The sequence below is a fragment of the Thermobia domestica genome, chromosome 11 (genome assembly GCF_964235325.1).
Source record: "Thermobia domestica chromosome 11, izTheDome1.hap1.1, whole genome shotgun sequence".
NCBI lineage: Eukaryota > Metazoa > Arthropoda > Insecta > Zygentoma > Lepismatidae > Thermobia > Thermobia domestica.
The window spans coordinates 68,934,824-68,961,528 of NC_137464.1; the positions used below are offsets into that span (position 1 = coordinate 68,934,824).

Below are 26,705 nucleotides of genomic sequence, written 5' to 3' on the forward strand. Positions count from 1 at the left end.
TGTTAGGAAATGTGACTGATATTTAGAAGTGTCACTCCTAGAAAGCTAATTAGATTAATTAAGATACGTTTAAATGAATCCCAAAGTAAAGTCCGGGTAGAAAAATTTTTGTCCACGAGCTTTCACGTCGAAAATGGCCTGAAACAACGAGATGCGTTGTCGCCATTATTATTTAACTTCGTTCTGGAATACGCTATAAGGAGAATCAAAGATAGCAACCAGGGCCTAGAGTTGAACGGTATTCACCAGGTTATGGCATATGCTGATGATGTAAATTTAATAGGGGATGATAGGAGAACAATAGAAAGAAATGCAGAGATCTTATTAAACGCTTGCAGGGACATGGGTTTAGAAGTAAATGAAGAGAAAACTAAATACATGGAAGTGCGTCGGGACCGGAATACAGCAAATTATGGATGCGTTAAAATATTAAATAATACTTCTGATAAAGTGGATACTTTCAAATACCTAGGATCAATATTAACAGACGAAAATCATATTCACGAAGAAATTAAATGTCGACTAAAAACAGGGTATTCCTGTTATTATTCAGTTCAAAATCTCTTATCGTCGCGAATTCTGTCGAGGAATTTGAAGCTTAAAATATATAAAACGATAATTATGCCTGTTGTTCTGTATGGCTGCGAAGCATGGTCACTTACTCTGAGGGAAGAACATAGACTGAAAGTATTTGAGAACAAGATCCTGAGACGAATATTCGGACCCAAGAGGAACGGGAATGGGGAATGGCGTAAACTTCATAACGAGGAACTACATAATTTATATGGTCTACCCAACATTGTTAGGGTCGTCAAGTCTAGGAGGCTTAGGTGGGCGGGTCATGTAGCTAGAATGGAAGAAAGTAGAAACGCTTTCAAAGTCTTGGCTAGAATACCAATCGGAAAACGACCATTAGGAAGACCTAGGCGCAGATGGGAGGACAATATTAAGATGGATCTCGCAGAGGTTGGAATACAAAGTAGAAACTGGATGCAGTTAGCTAAGGATAGAAGTCAGTGGAGAGCTTTTGTGAACGCGGCATTGAACCTCCGGGTTCCATAGGCCATAGAGTTAGTTAGTTAGTCATTCCTAGATGGCAGTAGACTATAATAAATAGCTGTTAGTCTTATCCTGTGTGCTGTTCACTTCCGTCATTGTAGATTTTTGTGAGACTATCTAATTTTTCCTTTTGCGAGATATATTTAATCTCAACAGGTGGAAACAAAATGACCCCATTTGGTAGTCTGGGTTACAAAAAATACCTAGGTAGTGCGAGGGTTAAATTGCTTTTTGTTGTCAAATGGGTATTATAGTGAATGAATCAATAGCTATAAGAACAAATAACAATCGTCTTAAAATGTGTGCATTAGCGCACAGTGCACACTGCTACCATCAAAAGTAGAACGTTTTTTTTTTTTTACCACACTGTTTCTACGTATAGTGGCAAAAATCTGAACAACAGCGTCACTGAACACATGGAGAAGAACAAAGTAAAGCGTGCATCAAATCCATTTTTCTTCCGTCTAACATCACAAAATACTGTAATTGCTTCACAATCTTGCATATCGCATGATTTCTGCTGAGATTAGTACCTCAACTTTGTTTTACTAGTGTACCACTATGATGCTAAATGACGTCAATCTTGTAACTTGATACCTCTCAAATAAAAAAAAGAAAGAAAAGAAAAACGCACACAAAACAGTATTATTATGTATTATTTGCATTACCTACGTAATGTATAAGGAAAAATCAACAGCCAAATTAATTTGTCCATGTGAACATTAATCATACTTTTTTGACTATCTCTCTTTAATCATACTGTTCACTGTCACCCTTGTTAGCAGAATTGTAGATAGGGGGCGAGTGGGGCTGTGGCTTCGGGCGCTGATAGCAAGAGGGCGCCGAACTAGCAAGAAGAAAGAAAAGGTGTTAGAAACGAGTAAACGACGCGTCGCCCCAAAAAGGTATTGGCACCCTATTAAATCAATATTGTTGTCTGAGATTTCTAGTTACGGCTCTGCTCGTTAGTGCCATAACGAACAGCTTGGAGAGGATATCTTTCAATATCAGTTTCGTTTTGATAGGGGGCGTGACTATCGCACAGTATTATATTTTAGATTTACAAAAAAGATGACTTTTCCTCATTTTTTTCGAAAACTACTCATGAGGATTTTCACTCTTCCATATCATTTTGTTCAGCTCGATAAGACCTGCCGATTAGTATACACTTCACCTTTCGATACCTTTACTATTAAATCACTATTATTATTTGAAGAATTTAATCGACACCCTTGGAAAATCTTTCCCTCAGGTTTGAAATTCAACAAATATCACTCACAAATAGGGCTAATTATTTTATATAAGTACTATGTAGGGACAAAAGCACGTAGATCCTAGACCTGTGTGGGATTTCGAAGTATGCACACAGTTGCACAAGACTACAATATCAAGGAGGTCTACACTGCGACTAACATAGGATATAGCATTAATACTATGATAATTACCCTAAATTGAAGAGCATTTTCAACTGCTTGGATGTCTCCTGATGAATTCGTCTTGGGTATGAACCAGCCACAGTCAAGAGTTATACCCAATTTACCTACGAAAAACAAACAAACGACTTTAGAAATAAAATTATTTTCATAAACGAAATAGTGAGATAAACATCTCAGATTTAAGTAATAATTTTCCAACGAGGTTTACTCTAATCTTTAACGTAGAGGTATTAATTAGTTTCAAAATAAAATATTTTAACGTAGAATATTCTGGATAGTTCGTTACAACAATATTTAGATGGTAAAATATGGTTCGCTAAAGAAATTTGGTTATTTTGGGATGATTCAATGAGTTATTTTAAGAAAAGGAGTCTCTGTAAAAGTGTAACTTCGAGGTACTTTAAAATTTAATTATAGCATATATTGTTTTGTGACTCCTTTTGTTATAAAAGTTCTATTTGCGGTATGAAAATTAGTACAGTAGAGCGTCGATTATCCGAACGTCGGTCAACCGAACGACCGCTTAACCGAACTGTGTACTCGCGCGCACAGTTGTATGTTAGTGCACAACTAATATACACAAACGTTAATTTTGTGTACTGTGTGTATTGTTCATGCAAAATGCGTATGTAATATGTACATATTTTTGTTTAATAAACTGTACCACATACTATATATTCCTACTAAAGTTGCCTTTGTACGTTACTTTGTAATACTTAAAGAGATGCCTGTTTTTATGAATAAATTTACTGTACAGTACTTCTTTTTGGCAAATAAACATGTACAGTTCGATTATCCGAACAAACCAGTTTTCCGAACACCCATGTCCCGCAATTACTTCGGATAATCGGACGCTCTACTGTAATTCTAAAGGAATTTACACCGGTAAATTCAAATGGGCTAAGTACGTAAAAAAATATATTTACAGGAGAAATGAATTGAAGTAACGGAATTGTAATTGATTTTTTTTTTGTCACTTAAGAATAAAATCGTACTACATGTTGTAGAAATGAGAAATGCAAAATTCAGTAGAGACTATAGTCTATGTACTTACCGGAAGCGCACATAAGGGAATATGAATACAAATATGCAAGTAGTTAGCTATAATGTAACTTAACTATACCTAACCTAACGCAAACTAAACTAACCCAACCCAACCTAAACTAAGCTAAACTTTTATTAACAGAAATAGGCGAAATTTTATCATCTTTATTTTCGAAAATAAGGCTGGATTTCATTAACTAAACATAGGCCATTCAAATTTGAAATCAGAATTTCGTTGTCAGTGATAAAGTTTTCAGCAATTTGAACATATAAATAATATAAAATTGGAACAAATATAGTAAACTTGTGTAAATAGTTAGCAACGTTACTTTTGAATTTCTGACGTTTTCGGATATTGATAATTACTGTTCTGTTCAGATATTAACTCGAGGTCACAATGAGAAATGTGACTACCAACGTAAATTGCTTTATTATGATTATATGGAGGTACAAAGTGAGTGTAAATACATATCCATAGTATTTTATGAATTCTCTTTCCCGTGTTTATATTCAGCTTTTTTAAATTCAGCTTAGTATCAAGTGCAGCGGGAAAATTTTGTATTTCGAGATTATATACTTCTTGCATCTTTAACTAGAAATTGTGCATAATTAATAGACATAGGATTTTTATGCAAATGCATCTTATGTTTGCTTATATGCATCTCTGGTAAATTTGGTACGGGTTTCTAACAGCAATAATACATCTCAAATTTGAAGTTTTGTAGTACATATAAATGTATATTTCAAAAGTTAGAGCATATTAGCGCTTAAGAGCATATTCAGCATATTCTATGCGTTTTTTAATTAGATATGTATGCTTATACTATGGAGTAAATCCAGTTTCAGTTTGCATTTTCAATGCAATTATGTGTCTATGCAACGGAACGGTTTTTTGCATGAGAGGATGGAAGAATGTCTAGTTTATGGAGAACTAATAATATTAGCAAACCAACAATCAGCAGAGCAAATTCACTTACAATTGCCAAGAGAAATCTGATAATGATAAGTAGCTACATTGTAATATCGTGTCGACATCAATTCAGAAACAAGAGATGGGACAAATGTTTCTCAGTGAATGCTTAGCTATAATTGAAGAAGTTCGGAACGAGCTCCAGTCAGTGTCTGGTAAATTCAGGCGCTGTGTAGAAAAGAAATTGACGGATATTATTGCCAGAAACTCCGACTACAAAACAACTGAAGACATGGGAAAATAGGGTTAAATTTCAACTTGCCACAAAATATACATACTAAACTTGCTTCTCTCTAGAAAGTTTGTTCAGTAACATTTATTCACGTTGACAGGTCATTTTCTGGCTACAAGAGTCACAAACTGACACCAAAACATAAAGAGAGGCATCTTGTGATAAACTGTAAAGCTAATTACGGGAAGGAGTAAATCGTTAAAAACGATTTTTTTGTAGAGTGGAAATGTGTAGAAAAGTGGGAATCGTATTATCTATTATATAAAAGAGAACGCACAAATCCTTTGTTAGCTCATCACGCTAATACGGCTGAACCAATTTCTTTCATTTTTGGGGGGTTATTAGGATTTGGACCCTAGATGGTTTTTATCATATCACTTTAATTTTTAATTACCAGTGTCTTGAGATAATTGACCATTCAAGTGTCCATAACGTACAAATCCTTTGTTAGTTCATCATAGGTATAAAAATAAACGTATTTATATGCAACCCGCATGACCGTGTCACTCGGCGGGTTAACATAAATGACAGGCGATATAATGTTAACATTTATTGCAATCTACTATGGTTTTTATCATATCACTTGAAAGCGAAAAAGTAAAAATTATCTAAGTAACAAAGTTTATTGCGTTCCGGGGTGACCGCAGCGAAGCGGGGCGGGTTAACATAAATGACAGGCGATATAATGTTAACATTTACTGCAATCTTCTATGGTTTTTATCATATCACTTGAAAGCGAAAAAGTAAAAATTATCTAAGTAACAACGTTTATTGCGTTCCGGGGTGACCGCAGCGAAGCGGGGTGAACGCTGCTAGTTTCGTATAAAGTAAATGCACTCTAAAATACAAATGTGGGAAAAAAAATAGAGATCGTGTTCTCATATTGTGTTAATTTTAATTTCATAATTTTTGTGTGTTTTTTAAAAGGTTAGGAGAATATATAAACTGTAACTGCCATAAAACTAAATTTTGAAGAGAAGTCCCTGAAAGGTAAAGTACACTTTAGATGTTATATTTAAAGCACGGAATTAATGGCGAAACAAAGGCCCGAAAATGGCTGGCAAAATTACAAAATAAACACCCAAAAATGGCAGATAAAATGGCAAAATAACATAAACAAGTAATCACAAACTTTGTGGAAAAAATAGATACTAAAATATGTAAAAGCTATAATAGACTATAATTCGTTTACTAATCGAATAAAAGTTTCATTTTGCACTTTGTACTTACCATTTAACATTCTGGAAACTTGCGCAACCTGTGAAGGGACAAAATCTAACAATTCATTCGCCATTCTTCAGTAGTAACAATGAAACAATAACTTAAAACACTATCACATTTTATTCACACGCGGTTACATTAGCACAATCATTCAAAGCACAAGAAATACTAAAGTGAAGTCATTTTACACTACACTAGCAGTTCATTTTCACTTACGAAAGGTTTTTCATATTTTTTCTCTGAAATTATTAACATCTTTTTAAGATTTTCAAAGGAAAGACTTTGTCTCCTGTCAGAAAGAATTCGCTTTAGATGTGAAAATGATCTTTCCACATCTACATATGTCACTAGAGCATACTTGAAACATGTAATTTGGGAAGGATCCATGTCACTGTCAACAGTTGTATCAGCATCACCTTCCATAACACTACCGATGTCCTTCAATTTTCTCAAATCTGGATTAGCAGTTACAACACCATCACACTTACGCCGAATGTACTCGCTCTTGTCACCATGTGCAACACTCAGATCGTTGAGAGTATCATTGAAAATTTTCAGAGAACTAGCGAAAGTCTGTTCATTTTTTCAAGCTTGGCAATAGCATCTGGTAACTTTGCAAAACAGCGGCGCGCCAAACGAATAAGCTAGGACACTAAACCTACAAAGATAAGTAGTCAAATTTAGACATACAACAATCCACAGCCAAATATACTTTTATATGCCAAAACAGATGTCCCACTTAATGCGTGGCCTATATATATATATCCAAGCCCACGAACTTGTCTGTGTCCTCAGCGGGATTTCCACAAGGACAGAGGCTTTATGAAAGTCCTACTTCGCGCCGTATCCTGCCGAGACCTTCGAAACTCTAGTCCTACCGGAAGATCAGTGTGGTCTCTAATTTAGAATTTCTAAATAAAAAATCATCCGACCCCTCAGGAACAGAGAGTTCCGAGCAAAGTATGGAAACTAGAATAAAGTCAATAAATATAAAAAAAATTATTACAGGGATTTGCCAAAATAAAAAAAATAAATAAAATAAATTTTGTATTAGTAAATTGTTTGCCAAAATCTTACTTGTCACTACCAGTCCGCAAGGGCGCTAACCTTGAAGCGTCAACTAATTTCGAACACTATATCTTCAAAATAAAAAATGAAAATTTATGGCTACTGGGATTTTGGACGCTCTGGTACGGTATAACAAGATTCTACTGTAATAAGTTTATTATGTTATTCAATCCTATCCACTTCGTCACCTCGGCGCACAGTAATTAACTCGGCTTAGTAAGGTGACGTGAAAAAATCAAAGTTGCACAGTAGTATTACAAATGTAAAACTGAACACGTATATCTAAACTGTACTAAGTGGAGAAACGGTCATTCTGTTCTGTAGCTACATCGAAATTATTCGAAATTATTTGCCACATGAACACTACTTATGTCATCCGATCAGAATAAACAGCTAGTATGTACAGTTACTAGTGAATGCCCAACCACGAAATGAAAATAATCCATCATTTTCACCCAATACCCTTTCTCACACGCAATTCTGATGTAGTGGTCACTGCTCTGCCCATATACAGAGTTTACAGTGAAATAACATATAAATAAAGCAATTATTCCCCGAAATATAATTCTCCCTAGATTATTCCGAAGCTCACACATTAATTTTGGTTTGAATAAAAGAACAAATGAATTTAATACACAGACCGAAAATTATGTGTTGAAGAATTTACAGTACGCGGTAAGTTCGAAAAGTATTGGGTCCCCCAAACCCAAAATTTAATAACCTTAACTATAATGACACATTGCAATGAATAAATCCTTTTTCAAGGAATTCTTCTTAAGCAAACTTTGAACAACCTTTGAAGACACATCATCCTCATCAAAAGTATCAATGATTCTTTTGATGGGTTCAAAGTTATTAGCTTAATAGAGAACAGCTGTAATCCATGTACCCCATATCATTAAGACAGGCTGTGGTGGAAGCGGAAGTTCAGGGGTTAATTCGCGATACGCACTTGTTCGCGAGGAGCTTTCAGAAATACCTTTCTGCATGGGCGGCGATTAGGGGGGGCAAAGGGGGGCAGTTGCCCCCCCACTTTTTTGAAGTGACTCACTAATGAATATAGTTTCATTTGGAAATGTAAAATTTTTGTATGTATTACTGGTTCATAGAAAAAAAAAATTCATATAATATTTGCCGTTACGTGAGTTCGTATTGGTTCTTCCGGTGGACTTAAGAAAGCTACAGGAATTGCGTTTCAATTGCCACAGAAAACGGTCCAAAAATTAACCTATTGGACGCAACAATTCCAGTGTACTTTCATTTCTTCTTACAAAGATTCGATATGTTAATCAGGCTCTTTGAAACTAATTAAAAGAGAACATTTCGCAAAAAAAAAAAAAAAAAAAAAAGTTTTTCAGAAGTTATTATTTAATTACACAAAAACCGATAGTTCCTAAAATGTCTTTTCTTCTTTCTAATAGTATGGAATATTGATTTAAAAAAAGAGTTGATTTTGAGTTTAAGTAGTAGTGAAGCTGTATAAAACGGGACCTCCAAACCACATGAGCTCTCACCGTAAATCGAACCCAGGTATCCCAAGCCAAATGATTAAAAAGAGAGTAATAAGAAACAACTTCTACCTTTTCCATTGTTTTGTAGTGTAATATACGAGTGAAGTTGCGTGTTAAGGGGTGTACGAGTGTATATACAATTAAATTTATTAAATTCGACATAATTCTAAGTTTTAGGATTATTTTGTAAAACTGGAGTGTGGAGTCATTCTAAGTTTTGTTAAGTTTTGATGTATTTCAAGAAAGTGAAAACTGCACCTAATGGCAACGAACATGTTTCGGGAAGCTGCAAAAATATTTCTTTAAATGTCGTAGCGTATGCTTGTAGCATTTACTGTCTTTCTAAGAGTAATAATATACATTTAATAGCATGTGTGGAATTAAAGATGTAAGTTGTTCATTAGTCCCTAGTTTAAATATAATTTTGCAAAACAGGCCTCATTATTCATTACTATTATTAATATTATCCTTTCTATTTATTTATTTTGCAATTTGTTATTAAATAATCTATCACACAATTTTCCAGATAGAATTTTAAGATGTTCATGAGCAAGGAATCAAATCTCTTCTTGCACCTTCGTTGTTGAAGAATACAAAGGGCTAGTATCTACTTGCGTTGCTCTTGTTAATTTACTTAATAAAATATGAAATACGATATACGGTATTTTAACTGAAAAAGATAGTATCCTATTAGTTATACAACCTTTCGTCAAACAAAGTGTTAGAAACAACCAGGAAAACTAACATTGATATACAAATATTCGTGTCTTGCCCCCCCACTTTCAACCTGCAATCGCCGCCACTGCCTTTCTGAATGAAAACGAACTTCCTTTGTAATTCTATGCAGCGCGTGTGTCAGACAGGTGAGAAGAAGCATATGTGGGAATAGGACCTTAAGGGCTTTTGCTGCACTTTTCATGTATGCAGCTCCGTCTATGACAAAAAGAAGGACCTTATCGTATTTTACACATTCTGGCCACAGAATACTCAGCGATTTTATAAAATCCCGTGCAATTGCAGTGCCATTAAATTTTCCAGAACTTCTTATGCAATCAAAAATGTTTGTGTGCTTTCTTGCCCTCCCAAAATTCCAATTCCAACGTTGGCAATGGAACGTCCTAGGATATCGCAAGTTTCATCAATTGAAATCCATATATTTTTGTCAGCAACACTTCTACGAATGTAGTCAATAGTTCTGCTGTACGCGCTATCAACGTAAATCTTTCTCGAAGATGATTCACTAGGGACTTTTTGTTTTATGTATTTCTCGAGAAAGTTTCTAAAGGAAACATTTTCTAACTTCCATAAAGGAATGTCCGCGTTAATTAGAGCTTCACACAGATCACTCGCAAAACTGTTAGTGCGCGAAGCGGGATTCGTGACTGTTCCAAGAAGATTTTGAACTTTTTCACCAGCTGATTTGCGTGTCCTTGCAGAATTGTGTTTTACAGTGCTTATATGGTGTTACAAAATAACGCTTTACAGCGGAAACCACGGTTTCACATAACTTACAAAACAGTACAGAACCGTCTGTAGAAAACACAGTACGCCCGAACTCACTCACAATTTTTTCCAACTTCTGTTATCTAGAAAGACCAACTTTCGGCATCTTGAAATACTGAAACGTACATAAATACCAGTTCTGTATCACGCACGACTAGGATTCACAATAACTTTCCACCTGGCTACTTCTTGAAAGTAAGCATCCTCGTTTGTCATTCCAAGAACCGAACACTGCTTCAAAATTCCAAGAACTGAATACGCACTAGCATCCCCGCCCCTCCACTTGTCACATTTCAACGGGAATAGACAAGTTATTATCAGACACCGAGATCGCTTGGCCAGATAAGAACGACTCAGATCTGTGGTATGCTGTCATTCATAAATAAATAAATAGTAGTGGAAGAGAAAACCTGTGACAATGGCAACAAATTGCTTCTAAATTGTGAAATTGCACTTTTAGTGAAAATATCACGAAAATTGCAATAATGGCACTTATGGTATTTTGCCATTAATTCCGGGTTTTAGTTATATTTTACCTACAAAACTTTGTCACAACTTTGCTCTATATTTGAAAATGCTCTTTCATTGCATTTTTAGTGCATATTAAGTGCATATTTTAACATATTTAACACTATAGTTGCATGCATATTTCATGAATTTTAAGTGTATAAAAATCCGATGTCTACTAATTAAATATATAAAAAGGCTCTGAATCCAACAAGTAGAGTGTTTGCACATCTTGTTGACAAATTTCCTCGTGTATCAGGTGCTAAAATTAAATATGGTTTACTTGAGGTCCTCAGATTTGACTTCAACAAGATTGAAGGTGTGAAGCGTACCTAGCAGACAAGGAAAAGAGAAGTATGGATATGTTGCAATAAAGTAAGACAAAACTTCCTTAAGAAACAGAAGTGACTCCAAATACAAGGAATTTGTGAAATCACATGATCAAAGATTTGTGATGTAACATGTCCTTGAAAGTATATTTCAGGAATTAAAATCTGGACTTCCTTCCAGGAAATTGCAGTGATATATCGGACGATCACGGGCAAATATTTCATTAACACACAACTACCCTGAAGAAACAATATGAAGGGATATTCATGCAAATAATGTTAGCAGATTTTTCCTGAACTTTTAATTCCGGAGAAGGACACTCGATATGAAAGAACAAATAAGACATTTTGTTCAAATTTTGACACTTATTCGCATTTATTCCGAAGTTGATCGTCTGCTTGGTTTTCGACAGAAAGCATAATAACAGCTACGAAAATTCAAAAAACCATCAATTTTAGGACCGCTTTGAAAGAGTACAATAGAATAGGGTAGGATAGAGTAAAGTAAGGGTATGTAGGGTACGGCAGGGTCCGGTTAGCTTAGGTTTAGGTAAGTTAAGACCTATTTTGTTAAAATTAATAGATTGTAATTTCTCGTTTCTGCTTAAGGATGCCAACTGGCGCGTCTCTGTACACCTACAGCCATGTTCAGAATACAAATGCTAGTTACTTTCCCACAATCCAACCATGCAGTAACCTTGTGCGAAGTAGTTCCCTCATATTCCAAATGGTTTCATGCTATACCCACTTATAAAGAAAAATAAACACAACTTTCTCTTTCCTTACATATTATTAAGCACACAAACGAGCAAATTATCCATTTCTTAGTGGTAAATTTTCAAAATTTTGCTAGAAACGGACGACCAACTTTGGAACTTAACCCCAAATTTTGCCTATTCTTTGAAAATGTTCCTTTAGAATATCTGCTAAAAACTGTGTGAACATTGTTTCAAATATTTCTCTCTGTTACCTTCTAAACGGAATATCCTTTTTCTTTAAGTTCAGTCAGCATATCTATGATTATATCAGTGTTGGGTAAGTTACTTGTAAAAATGTAACGCGTTACAAGTTACTTTACTTTCTCTAAAAATGTAACGCGTTAGTAACGCGTTACTTGCTCCCAAAAAGTAACTGTTACTTTACTTCGAAAGTAACGCGTTACTAACGCGTTACTTTTAGGTCCGAAACTTTAAAATTGTGAAAAAAATTATGACTTCAATTTTCCGTACTACTATTACTACCGCTATTATTATTATTATTATTATTATTATTATTATTATTATTATTATTATTATTATTATTATTATTATTATTATTATTATTATTATTAATTTTTATTTTTATTATTATTATTATTGCACGTTCTGAATCGCTTTATGTAAATGCAAGAACAAGTTTTTACTTGATATATGAACATTTTCATATAATGTAACATTGATAAAATGCCATACTGCGTTACTCGTAGGGATGGACACGAGCGAGTTTTCTTTAACACTCGATTCGACTAGAAACAGACATCTTTGAGTTCGACCCGAGAACTCGATTCGAAAAAATTTCCTGCAACTCGACTCGAATTGGGGTCGAGTTTCTAGTCGACTCGAGCCAAATCCGGTGTGTAGTTTCGAGTATATTCTTCAAGTATATTACATAAACAGTATAATTATTATCAATGACAGTACTATTACTACAACTTATATTATTTTTTTATTTTTATTTTTATTATTATTATAACAACAATGTATATAAAAAGAAAGATAGGCGGTTTGTATTTGAATACTAAAAAACTAGTTGATTACCAACCTCGGTAGTCGTGAAGTCTAGGAGTCAAAGACATTGTTCACGAGCTTCTGAATTTGGGTTGAGGGTCTAGGTTGAGTATTCGGGTCGAGCCAAACACTGTTAAAAGATAGAGGGCACTGGCCAAATATCTTCAAAACTGCTCGGCTCGGGTTTAGAATTGTCAACGACTCGAGCAGCTCAGCTCACAGCTCATTCACTATCGACCCGAACCAAGAAGTGAGCCGAGCCAACAGCTCACCCAACCGACTCGGCTAGAGCCCTCGGCTCGGTTGAGCCGAACCGAGCAAATGGCTCATCCCTACCAAGCCAGCTCGAGCCGATGGTTCACCCCAAGTGAGCCTGCTCGAGCCATCTTCTCAGTTGAGCCGAGCCGAGATGAGCTTGTTATAGAAAAGTCTCTTGTGGTCTCGCTATCGAGACGAGATGAGATGCGAGCAGTGTCCCCTCTCGTGAGCAACACTAAAAGTATTCCATATTACTGTTTAGCTTACATTTCTCATGGCTTTCGTTTTCCAGTGTAATCAGGCCATGGTTTCAAGACGACTTAAAACGAACGAGTCATTTATCAAACTCGACTGGACTCGAAACTCGACGCGAAAAACTAAATCGGCTCGGAACTCGACTCGAGGATATTATCCTTGACTTGACTCGAAACTCGACTTGAATTCGAGTCGAGTCGAGTTTTAGCTTGACTCGTGCCGGACACTTTACTTTTAAATTCTATCCACCATCATCCTCAGCTCTTAAGAAAAAAGTATTCTTTCAAATGTTCGAACGGTAAAATATTTTCATTCTCCATCTTTATAAAAACAACACCAATCAAAGTAAAATAGACTACCGGTATCATTGTACTCCTAGTTCACTCACTGAATGTATTGATTTGGAGCTGTCAAAATCTACGACCAAATCTTCCAGGTGCTTGCTATCAGTACACATGATTTCCCTAAGGTTGTCCTCATCTTCAAAAAACAGCAAGTGGCACTACGTACTTATCTGTTTCTCTGTGTATCTGTGACTGTCGGTCACTGACATACGTAGTTCATGCTCGATTGTTTTATTCTGAGAAATTCACTTACAGGAAACAAACATTTGTTTCCGAAAAAAAAATATACATATATTGTAGTTACTCATCCGAAATGTAACGCGAAAAAAGTAACGCAAACTACGTACGTTACTTAAAAATTTGTAACGCGTTACCGTTACAGTTACTTTGGAAAAAATGTAACGCGTTACTAGGAAACGTTACTTAGAAAGTAACGCGTTACAAGTAACGCGTTACTTGCGTTACGTTACTTCCCAACACTGGATTATATGAACAATGTCTAGAATTATATGAAAATATTTCAATGAAATATTATATAAAAATCTGATTGCTCTTAAATTATTCTTAATTTAGAGAAAAACTAAACATATATTTGAATTCAGTTATCAAATCTCTAAGAATGAGAATTTTTTTTTTATCTAGAAATAGATTTTTTTGGTGAAAGGGTGTTATGTATATCTATCACTATTAAACAAACATTTCTGAAATATGAGAATTCGAAGTAGCGCAAATGAAAAAAAAAAAAAAAAATTTAGATTGACCTTCCTTATTCATTTACATTGATATTCCTCAGATAAACAACAAATCAAATACGAAATGTCAAATGAATTTTATGCTGTTCGATAGTCGACACAGTTTCACTAATTCGTACGTATACTTTCATTCACACTACTTAAAATACGAAATGTTGTTCAATCCATTATCTTTTATAAATCTAAATAGAAGTAAAAATTGATGATGTACCGTATCCTTACCATTTTGTGTTGATTTGAACTCTTCCTTGTACATATGATATACTTTGGCGTGGGCTTTGATAACAGTGTGCGCGCACAAATATTCTCCAATACCATGGGAATCGACCCCGGGAACACCAGCTGAGTTGGCATAACCTCCTGTGCAATGTCCCCAAGCGCCTGGTTCATTGAATGTTACCCAGAGCTTTACCTTTATTAGAAAGATCAGAAGATGAAATTAGAAATAAAGAAAAAAAAGAACAAGCTCTAATTTTGGATGCTTCTCTCCACACTTCCTAAAATACATAGAGTAATTATATAATATAAGAGGTCTCAGCTGCTCTTCCCTCTGAAACTGTGGGGACCGTGGCGCCACCACTCAAGGAAGTTGGGTACCACGAAATTCTAAAAACAAGAACGAATCAAATCATTCAGAGCGTCTGAGTCTGATAGAATTAGCCAATGATACATTTAGCTACTGCCAGAAGCAGACGATGCAGTTAGTTACAACTCTAGCCGGTAGTGTTGCAGAATCACTTTCGTTGCATTGTGGGAAAAAAATTGATTTCCATTAGTTCTATAGGAAGTGGTTCATCGGGGTAATTAGTGCTAAAATATTTGCTTTATTACACTAATTAACTTTAGGTGCTTGCATGGGTCGTGTTTACGCCGTCTTCTCAGAAAAATACGTTCTTAATACCTAAAAGTTTTAAACATGTGTAGTTGAAATATATGCGTTTTCTGTTTGATTCTTGATATTGTGTTGCAATTAGTAAAAATGCTATCATGCGAGCGCTTTTGTAAAGTCAATACACACGAGTGCCAGTAAGTTAGAAAAGTAATTTCTGTAAATGCTTTGATTATAGAGTCTTTATAACATGTACTATACTAAGTAATTTTAATGCTACCATCAAACAAAAACAATTTCGTTTTTTAATATGAACGCCTTTGTTATAATTGGTTTTTATCTATCTTGTGGAAGACCGTGATTCGATTCCTTTGAGTATATATGTTGTTATAATGCCATATTAAACTAAAGGTCCATGTCTACTTTCAGTGCTAAAATGAGACGGTAGAACCCAAATGAACAAACAAACGAAATAAACATCACCGTAACATATAACAGTAGGTCTCATTTGTTTCAGGCAGGGCGTTCAACGGATGACTTGCTAATCATCATGACATGGAATACCCAAGTCGTATGACCACAAGTACTTAATAGTCATGTACTGAATATTTACACATCAAACGCGACTTGGTCAATAATGAATCATCATTCATCAAATTTTAAAAAGTGAAGGTAATTATGTTTTCGTTATGGATGTCTACCTCAATTACTTCCTGGATAAAACAGAAAAAAAATGTTGCGTGATCCAATATTATCGAAGAGGAAGAGGAAAACATGAAGATTTTTGTAGTTGGAAAGAACTTCAAAATGACAACGCATGTCTTGTTCATCGATGCCATCGTTCATCGATGCATGTCTTGTTCATATATCCACAGGAATGCCTTCACTTTCCAGCCATTGGTGTACAAAAGAATCTAAGAATACTTTTAACTTTCCATTAGCAGAACGTTCGCCTTGGATGAATAACCAATCTTCATTCTGGTAAATATTCTTTTCATTCTTTGTGTTCTCAAAGTCAATATTAATAATATAAACTTGTGTAAATTGCTTATGCATCTTTAAGATGCATTGCAAACCGTTTGGTGATCCTATTGGCCACTGAATGGTGGGTTTTTTAAGATGCACCCACCAATTCGTTTCGTTAGCAAAATGGAGAAGAGAAATATTGTGCTGTTGAAATCCTTTTGGCTAAGTATCAGTTTGGCATAGCCTTCTCACTCAACAGTCTTTGACTAGATTTTGACATCGATATTAATCTTCAATTTGATCTAGGTTTATAAAGTGATTACCAAGATGGTCTCAATTCTCACAACTTATATTTTTTAAATAACCTTTGTAACGGACCGTTTCAGCTGATCCGTTTACAAAATAATCTACTAATAATCCACATGAACTAATTTTCTAATGTTCACTTTTATTTCAACTTTCAAACGTTGACTGAATTATGTTTATTTTATTGTTTGTTGTAAGCCGACATTATGTCAATTTTTACGTTTTTGTTTTAATTTATTGTTTGTCAATTATCTTGTGTTCATGTGCAATGAAGTTCATATTCCAGTTTGTTTATTAATGTCTCTAGTAATAGGCTATGATATACTTTATCCGCCTAGAATGTAAGTTGACTTTCTAGCAGATATAAATAATCTTTGAAGTATTGTAACTAAGATTTAAAAAAAAATGTAAAAAAATGTGTCGTCGTTGTATCGTACAAGAGGTAGCAACAAATTACTCTGAAACTAATCTTATTTAATATTTTGGCATAAGAATTTTCGTGAAAATGGTGTATCTGTAAAATATATTTGTTACAAAAATTAAATAAAATAAATGTAGTGTGAGATTAATTACTGTGTATAGTGTGATGATATTCATTTTCCTTAGAACTATGGACTGTGTAAATGTATCACTGACTGGTGGTCGCGAACCTACTGGGCCCCGTGCAGGTATGCCACCAACAATCATTGATCTATTTGCCAAGCCAGTTGTCCCCGGAAAATGGAGCTCAAATTTGCCCAAAGAAGATAATTCCAGAGCTTCTTCCATCACAACTCGCAGCTCGGCATCCAGGCATCCATCGCGGGAAAGGTTGCGAATCACAAACTACCGAATCAGGATGTCAACCTCCGAGTTGAGTTGACAGTGAGGACTCTGAAAACTGAAGTTTGTGAAATGACCCTACCAAAAAAAAAAAAAAAAAAAAAAAAAAAAAAATCACAATAACTTTCAAACAGAATTTTAGCGCAACGGAAAGTTTAAAAAAATCCAAACTGAGAATTTTGAGAAAACTGAAAGAATTAATTTTCTTCTTCAGAATTCGGTTGTTTCAGTTTCTGGTCCTATACTCAGAAAAACTTCTGAATCTTTCACAGCTGTAATCTTCATTTTTGAAAATGAGAACATTTTCATGTACTGCTATATGCATTATCAGTATACCATACATTTTGTAAACATCACCATATTCTCGACTACTTAAAACTAGAGCGGGATTTCCCATTTCCTACTTTGAAAGAAAATATTCAATTCACGGTTTGTACATTTTATTTACATAATAGCTTAAAATTTGATATAAAAGTTTACTGAAGAAAATATTTAAAAAATGAAAATTCTGGCAACACAATATTCTCCTTTGGATCAGATATAGCCAAATTCTACAATATGTATTTCCTTTAGTTTTACCAATCATTATTAACATGTAAATTCTATTTGCATCATCTCAAATTAAACAAAAAGTGCTACTTAATTCACTTGACATTTTTTCAGTATCTTTCAGATTAACAAAGTAAAATTTAAACAAAGAAATAATGAAAATGAAACAGACTGATTGCACAACATTATGAAAATATACAGTTCACATAAGTTTACTTTATTTTGTGGTAAGCTAGTTTCTTTTATTTATCTTTTCATCTCTCTTGCTTTGTGTCAATGTGAGCTTAACATGGTTATAACCGGCTGGAGGATTTACGCGTTTTAGCGACCTCACACATGTAGCACAGTTCCTTTTTGATTACCAGATTTCCTATTTTACTAACCTTTTTCACATCAGACACCACAAAACACAAGAAAATCACATGAAATATTCCTAACCTAAAATACCTAACCTATCCTAACCTAACTAACTAAACTAACTTAACCTAAGGAACAGCACATACATGGACATTGTAATTTTAAAAAATCACTTTCTAGCCACCACACTTTCTTAAGAACGTATCGTGATCAGATCAGCTGTTTTCTTGTATCAAACGAATTTTCCAATTTAAACATTCCAAGTTATTTTACTAATAATATAAATTACTACGGCTGTTATCAGAATATAGTGGTCAAGACACGAGCTGTTAACCAAAATCTCACTTTACAAGTACGTTAAAATGCATCCATAAAATTCACTTGCTCCGTGATGTAGAAAACTAATGCAATGGAAATCCACTTAGATTTTTATTTTCTAGATGTTTCAAAACATATTTACCAAATGAGTATTTTTCAGAATTCAAGCAAAGAAAAAGAAAAGAAAATGAGCAGTACTTGTGTCTCCCAAAACAACAATTTCTACAAGTTACATGGCCTAAAAACAAGGTTCAAATTTTGGGTAAATGTATGTACGTGTAGCACATACATTTCTTATTATTATGACAACCGATACGACTAACATGCCCCCCCCCCTCTCCATTGAGTTTTTACAACATTCACATCGCAGTTATGTATATATGCAATTTCTGGGGAAAACCGAAAACTACTTAGTACATTATAGTAACTTCAACTACTTGTGCAGGAAACACCAATCTTGTCATTGTCACTAAAATAAATTTTGAAGTTTAGATATCAAACTGGAATTTTATCTCTGTAAAAGTGTTAACATTACCACTTATTTGGTCATTCTTCTCGGAGAAAAGGTCAAAATTCGTTACCTCTAAAGCTCCAGTCGTTGTATGGGGCCTCCAAAGTTTTAAAATTTACATCACCTCTCAGTCCTGAGAGGTTAGAATGGTGTTTTGAAAACAATTTTCCATGACCTTAACTATACAACCATGCACTTTTAAATACATAATATGGCACACCCCAACCACTCTTATTCTGACGTAGTTAGAATTGCTTGCGCCTCTAGAACCATCGTCCATTGACCATCTCAAGAGTTTTCTCACTGAATTACTCCAATTTAGAATGTTATTATTTTCCAAACTTATCACTTTAAAATAAATAACACTTTCACATTGTACACTTTCCGAAATTGATGAGAGAAAACTGCTGTCTGGTTTCTACTGCTGTTTTCGATAAAAGACCATGAATAATAATAAGAAGAGCACTAATTGGCTGTTGTTGATGACTTATCGATAAGACGAGAGTTTTATCCACTTAACATAAAAGACGCCGCTAATCTCAAACGCAGCAGAAATTTTTATGATCCAATAGCAGAAAATTTTCACCGAAACAAGGGGATGTGCCAAGAAGACATTATGGCTGAATTTCTAAACTTAAAAATTTTGAAGAAATTACGAAACGAAATTTTGAGGTTTTCTTAAGAAGATTCCCTGCATCACAATAACATTGAAAATAAACTAAAAACCACTGAAAACTACAAAATACACTCTCATTTCCTATAATAATGCAATATTATTGATAAATAAGCAAAATTCTAAAAATTGTATTATTACATATACTTTTCCTTTTATGGAATCTATACTTAAATATTACTCCTTTGACGAAATAATGAAAATTTTGTGAATTAACTCTACCGTACCACAATAAATTTCTACATATTTCCAAAATCTCTACTAAACTAACAAAAATGTGAATATATACACAGTATGTCCAAAAGATCTCGGACCGTGATACATTATACCAATATGTTACATTATACATTAATGTAACATATTTACCTCGGAATCCTAAATGTGACATTAACTGTACCAAAACATATCGGATGTATTTCTCTTTCGGTGCCATTAAAGAAGTAAGTTGTTCATAATATTTGTTGCACAAAATGAGTCCTGAATATAGTGTGATCATCTTATGTTCTTTCTTTAACATTGGATTGGAGCAAAGGTAATAACCATAGTTAATTGATATGAATTGATAAATTACATTCATTTTATTGGTCATATAGAACATCTAGTCTGCAAGTTTGATTAGTAAATGGTACTTAAATTTGACTGTTACAAATATAGGTGCATGTGTATATTCTACGATATCTGTTATAAATGTTTTTAAGATATTGATTATCAGAGAACTCTACGTGATGTTATTTAATAGTACATTGAGTTACTAATGCGACGATTAATTGAAGTAGTTGTTTCTCCGTGCATTTATGAAGTTTTGTCAAATGTCCCATGTGGAAGTAAATGTTAATAATTGCAAAGCTGAAATAATATGGTTTGCAACTGTCGAGATAATATATGCATTTGTAATGCATCATTAATTGCATTAATTTCCAGGTCTCGTTGAATATTTTAAGACTGCTATGTATGTACAACTTACTTGAGATAAATGGGTAATGAAGCTGTTATTTACACCTGGAGATTTAAGTTGTTCCTTTATTTGGATTTAGGACCTCTTACCTATTTATAGAGTATACATCAGATTTACAGTCTACATCCGATTATTCACCTTCTTTCGAGGGCCACACCATCGTAGTGCCGAGATTGCAATCTTGATATAGTCCTGAATTTAAAGAAATTTTGTTTTCCCAAAAGTAGAACAGAACAGAACAATCAATTAGTTACTCGCTTCGACTTTACATGGAAACGCATCTACGTGAGGAGGAGGAGGGTGTACCACATCCTCGAAAGAAAATGATCGCACTTGTCTAGGGTTGTTACATAATAGCAATTGCACTAGGTAACTATTGTTGGGTATTTTACTCATATTTCAGATCTTACTTAAGGTGGAAGAGGTTGGAAGGACTTCATACGTATATACGTAGTTTCAAATTCTTCATTAGTAATATATATATATATATATATATATAGAGAGAGAGAGAGAGAGAGAGAGAGAGAAAGAGAGAGGTACATAGATAGATAGAGATAGATAGATAGAACGGGTGTTCTACAAATGGCTCCCACTGACAACAGAGTGATATTCTTCAGGTCAAAATAAAACGAAATTATATAATCGTATATCCTCTGGAGCCTCATTCAGCCGCTTTGGGGAATCAAAAATTTCACTATGAACTTACATATGGCAAGGTCGTAGATTAACTTGGAGCCATTAGCATTGCTTTCGAATCCACCAAGCAGTTACATTAATTGTTGTGCTAATAAGTTGTGCTAATGTCAACACCTGTCGGTGTTAACTACCATCTTGGAAAAAACGACGTGACTTTTGATGGATTGGTAGATCTACTCTATGGTATTTTATCTGTAACGTTGCCATATATATATATATATATATATATATATATATATATATATATATATATATATGTGTGTGTGTGTGTGTGTGTGTGTGGTGAACCACTTATCTTTATATGCCCTTGTAACTTTTAAATTAGTAGATACAAAGCGCTGAAATTTTGTTCCATAGAAACATCGATAGAAGACAACGTTTGACATATTCTAAAATACAATCAGCTTAACAATGCTGCTAACCAAACATAAAACTATTTTTTCAAATGGCACTACATCAAGTTATTACATATTTCATATCTACATGTAAAACAAAAACTTACAATGCTACACACGCCAAACTTAGGACGCTACAGTATGACAAACATCGATTTTTTTTAGAGAATTGTAAGATAGTAATAACGCAAGTGAGACATCCGAACTACGTTACTGTCGAATACAACAGCCATTATATGACGTATTTCAAACAAGTAGAAACAAAGTTAAAAAGAATGGAAAATTTAACTTTCTGTAAGGACTATTTCAAAGAATTGTTTAGAGAAGTATTACATCGAATTACGTCGATGGTTTCCAATAGACATAATGATTATAATGCCATTTACATCAATTCGATATCTCGAACCATTCGGGAAAGTAAAAAATGGTTAATTCAATATAATAGGCCTACTTAAAATTTCGTATTTATTAGAATTTTCTAAAACAATTCTTGAGTTACTTTGCTTCTATAATATTACAATTGTCCCTAAATGACATCCCTGGTAACGGTTTCCTTAAAAGTAGCTATTCTTATTTTTAATCATTACAGAACTCACCCTGTCTCCAAAATTCTGAAATACAACTCTGGAGTAATCTACAAAGTAATCTATTAGGACAGGATTAGGCCATCCTCCGAAGTTCTCCTGAAGTGGCTGCGGGAGGTCAAAGTGGTAAAGTGTCACCTGTAAACAGAAGTTTAAACTCCAATTAAAATTACGCTTGATTCTGTGTGTGATTCATAAATTAAATGAAAGTTTCAAAATTATTGCAATTAGGTAATACAATTTTGGATAGCAAGGTATTGGTTCATTTCAATTATAATACGAATTTCTTGTTTATTTGTTATTATTTATTATTTAAATATAATACAACAGTCTTGTCCACAATAACAATGCTCAAATTTCATTATAGGTATATTTACAATTTAACTTTCAAATTTTGTAATGCAGTAAGCATAAATATTTGTATTAGAGCTATATGTTCTTTCTATGAGTCTATTGAAAGTTGGATTATCCTTCATGTTAACATATTTGTACATGCTTTTCTACAATAAAAGAAATAAGTTTCTATGCATGTTTTCCTATTTGGCACGTTCATTTGAAGTTGAAAGTTGTTGTTTTACATTCTAGAAATGTTTTGTACTGTATAAGACTATCATACCACGTGCGTTCTTTGCTTCTTCTGCTGCAAATAAATTAGTAAGTTATATCTAACTTAATAATAATAATAATAATAATAATAATAATAATAATAATAATAATAATAATAATAATTTTCTATTATATTTTGTTACTTATTACTACATAAGTATATACAGAAGGTTGCTCCTGATAAAAATGGTAAACTTTCACTGCCCCTCTCGAACGACACATTTAACCGATGTTATGTCCAGATATATTGCTAGCCACACTAAGACCTGTAGTTGATAGGAGTATCAATTGAGAACGATCTGTGGAACGATGGAAGTAAAAGTAGCAGCGTTCTGTGAAAGGTTCATTTATGAACGTTCCGCTGCCCATTATACCCACTCAGTGATGGTGAAACGGTGCAAAGAAGTTTGAGCTGGCGAGGGTCTTATCATCCAACGATGTGTCAACAGGCTCCTGTAGTACGTAATGGAGCGGAAATTATGAGGGGAACACGACCCAAACCAGCAACTCTCAATACAGTGCGCCCCATTAGGAGCGAAATGACATAGACAACAATCCCCCAAGAGAAACTTTGCCATATGACAAGGCATCTCAAAAAGCAAAATTTCCACCATCCGGAAGAACCTCGCATTGAAAACGCAGACATCGCCTCATAGGACACTACATTCAAGAGAAGTTAAAAAACGTCAGAAAACTTTATGAAACATATTCCGCCAGGGATTAAGTGGAAATGGGAGTGTACTCTGCATGAAGGTTGGCTCCACCTAAAGGAGACCAACACAGTTCAATTTATTTTCTATCGTCAACAAACCACAATAGCCGTTCTGACTTTTTACTGTAGTGCTTCAGGAAATTAGCTTCTGACAGTTCTTGTACCCTTTGCAAGTAGTAAGCGTATAAATCATTTTCAGTCAGTGCATGCCACACAGTCATGACTACCATGCATTTCACGGCTAAGTTCCCTCGTACTCTTTCGTACTTGGCTCATTCACCACGCTTCTAATACACGTTCGTCCATAATATGTGTTCGTCCACATGGGCACGTAATAAGGTCTTTGTTTCATATACGCGCCTATAAATTGATCCAAACTTCCTGTGTGATGGTTGGCGTTTGATAGGAAAACGCTGTTGATAGAGTCGTGCTGCTTCACGTCCATTGTCATCTGGATGACCGTACAAATATCGCATGTCGTCCTGTTCGCGGTTTGAATAACATCCATGTTTTAGTCGAGTACTGTCACTTGTCCAATTCAATATTCGTATCACAATGAGCACTGTCTTGTACTGTAGCGCCTTGAAGACAAGCGCTACCTGGGTGTGTGAACCGAGCAACTACGAATTGAACACCAGCGCCAGCTTTGGCCTTTCACAGTCTGCAATCTCTATGCTTATTATTATTATTATTTTTTCGATATCTACCGCTCCGAACCTACCGTTCCCACACTTTCGGCACTCGCTAACTCTGTCAGTATGCCTAATATGCTATATGTTAATAAGGCTTTTCTTTTCTTTTTTGCTTATCTCGGTGTCAGAAATCACTTCTCAAAATTTGTTACATCAATTAAGTTACACCCTATTTAGATATATATTCTGCAAAAGCATAGTTTTTTTTTTTTATTCGACGTCCCAGCAGAGATCTCAGACCTTAAACTTTGTAAAAATTACAAAATTTGAAATTTTTAAATGTCATAAATATTGTAGCATGCACTTATCAATGTTGCATATTATACACTTATTATAATGAAGCACTTGTTATAATTACATATGATACAGTGAGTATAGTATCATATGTAATTATAATTTAAAAAAACGATCAACTTTGATATTTTATTTATTCATTATAAGCTTTAGCTCTAAAAAGTGAAAGTTGTTAAATTTCGATACTAAACTTAGAGAGAAATTTTCACATACTAGGGTTCAATTAAAGCTTTTTATGTTAAAAGACAAAATTGAAGAAGAGAAAGTGATGAAGAAACTAGTACTTGTTTCCATGTTTTTAAATAATGCAGTCTTAAGTTATATAAGTTTACACTAACGTCTGTAAAGTCACTAACTGGACGGCATTGCTCAAGAAAACTAACTGCTATTCAAAATCAGACAGTGATGAAAGATTTTAAAAATTAGTTTTGTGCTGCCAATATATATAGTAATAGTGTGTAAAAAAATAAAACAATTAAAAATGATTTAACAACCATCATTGGATAACTTAATATAGATTGACCTTTCTTTAAAGAATTATATATACGAATATAAGTCTCTGATTTGCGGAGAAAAGTCGTCCTTCATGGATTTTTTTTGGAACAAATCTTAATTAGTTTTTTCCAGTGAAAATTTCAATAAGTTCTAGTCACACATTAATGGTCCATAGTTCGGGAACCAAACGTCTGCACAAGATAATATTTTATTTGCTTATTTAGCATGTTATTGTGTATCACTATGCCAAGCTTGATGCAGATCGTAAAAGTACGGTCGATATTCCTTGTTTTTCGAAAAAACGTGACTCAAAATTTGGTGATACATAACTCACGAGTTAAAAGGTTGCATACCACAATATTTCACAAGCTTACATAGCAGGTCATGGCCTACCATATCGCCAAGTTTGATCCAGATCGGATAAGTTCGGTTGAATCGATACGATTATCATTATAGTGCCATTGGTTTTGCACGAAAATGAATGAAAGACGGACTTCTTTATTCGTTCGTGTTAATACAAAAGGGTTTTATTTTGAAAAACCGGAAGATTGACTTTTTAGTCATCAATTAAAAGAGATCATTTACCATAGCTTGAATTCCGTTGCTTAGGAGTTCATCAATAAGATTATTGTAATAATCTATTCCTTCTTGATTAATAACAGTAATGTCTCCAGTTGGCAGGATTCTCGACCACGAGATAGAGAAACGATAAAAATCAGCCTGAAAAAAATAAATAAACGAAAATTAAGTTTCTGTAGCGATTTGTTGTTGTAGTTTAATGGGAACATCAACAAGACCTAAAAACTTGTTCAATAAGTTATAGATCCTAATTTTTTTTCTATGGTTTCCTATTAACTACATATAATAACTGAATTTTTCAGTAGTTTTCTTGATAATATTCAGCCGATTTTAGTAAAATTAATATATTGTAATTGATATTTGCCTCTTTTTCTGGTGACATTTTATGAGATTTTATAAATCAGGTTAATTTTTCGTAATTATCCAGATGAAGTTCTGATAATTAAAACATTTCATATCGAAAACTCCTTTTCTTAGGTAGCAAAATAAGAAATATTATCTTTCCTTAAATTACAATGTACGGGATAAATTAGTAGAAAATCAAGAATTGATGAAGGTAAATAATATTCATTAAGGATAACATTACTTACATACTAGTTTTTTTAAAAGACCATCTTATTTTAATTCACATTATTTCCCAGGATGTCTCATTAAAGATAGAAGTACGTACAGTCACGCTCAAAAAGGAAAATCGAACACCATTTTTTTTTTTTTTTTTTTTTTTTTTTTTTTAGAAGAGCACTACACTACAGATCTACCTATTTCTTCGTTTTCTATTATCTTACCCCAATTTCCTTTAAGGCCTTCACATCTTCCTTGTAAAGGTGATAAGAATCGCAAGAAATGTCTGCCGTTTGACCGTCGGCTGTGTAATTGGGCCTTGTCTTAATGGCAAAATCCCAAATGTTTTCGCCTTTTCCTTAAAAAAAATTTTAAAAAAAAGTATAATAACATTTAGCGTATCAGTTTGTTTAGAACTTCTTTAATGTTTCATATTAAATGTATAGATCATTATTACAGTAATAATGACACGTGTAGTTCGCAGCACTTAAGCTGGGTAAGGTGGTAACAGTGATGTTACATATTTAACGTCTGGCTGTTGTTAGCTGTG

General features: G+C 34.0%; 1 protein-coding gene across 1 annotated transcript in view; it reads right to left on the reverse strand.

The window, feature by feature from the left end:
• The window catches only part of LOC145664152 (myrosinase 1-like), a 57,558-nt gene that overhangs the window by 23,852 nt on the left and 7,001 nt on the right, over positions 1 to 26,705 (reverse strand). Inside the window, exons 2-6 of the mRNA XM_081730553.1 lie at positions 26,380 to 26,513; positions 25,601 to 25,735; positions 22,229 to 22,354; positions 14,478 to 14,667; positions 2,505 to 2,599 (exon numbers count right to left, since the gene is read on the reverse strand). Coding sequence (XP_081586679.1) covers positions 2,505 to 2,599; positions 14,478 to 14,667; positions 22,229 to 22,354; positions 25,601 to 25,735; positions 26,380 to 26,513 — 680 coding nt within the window. The remainder of the gene's footprint in view (positions 1 to 2,504; positions 2,600 to 14,477; positions 14,668 to 22,228; positions 22,355 to 25,600; positions 25,736 to 26,379; positions 26,514 to 26,705) is intronic.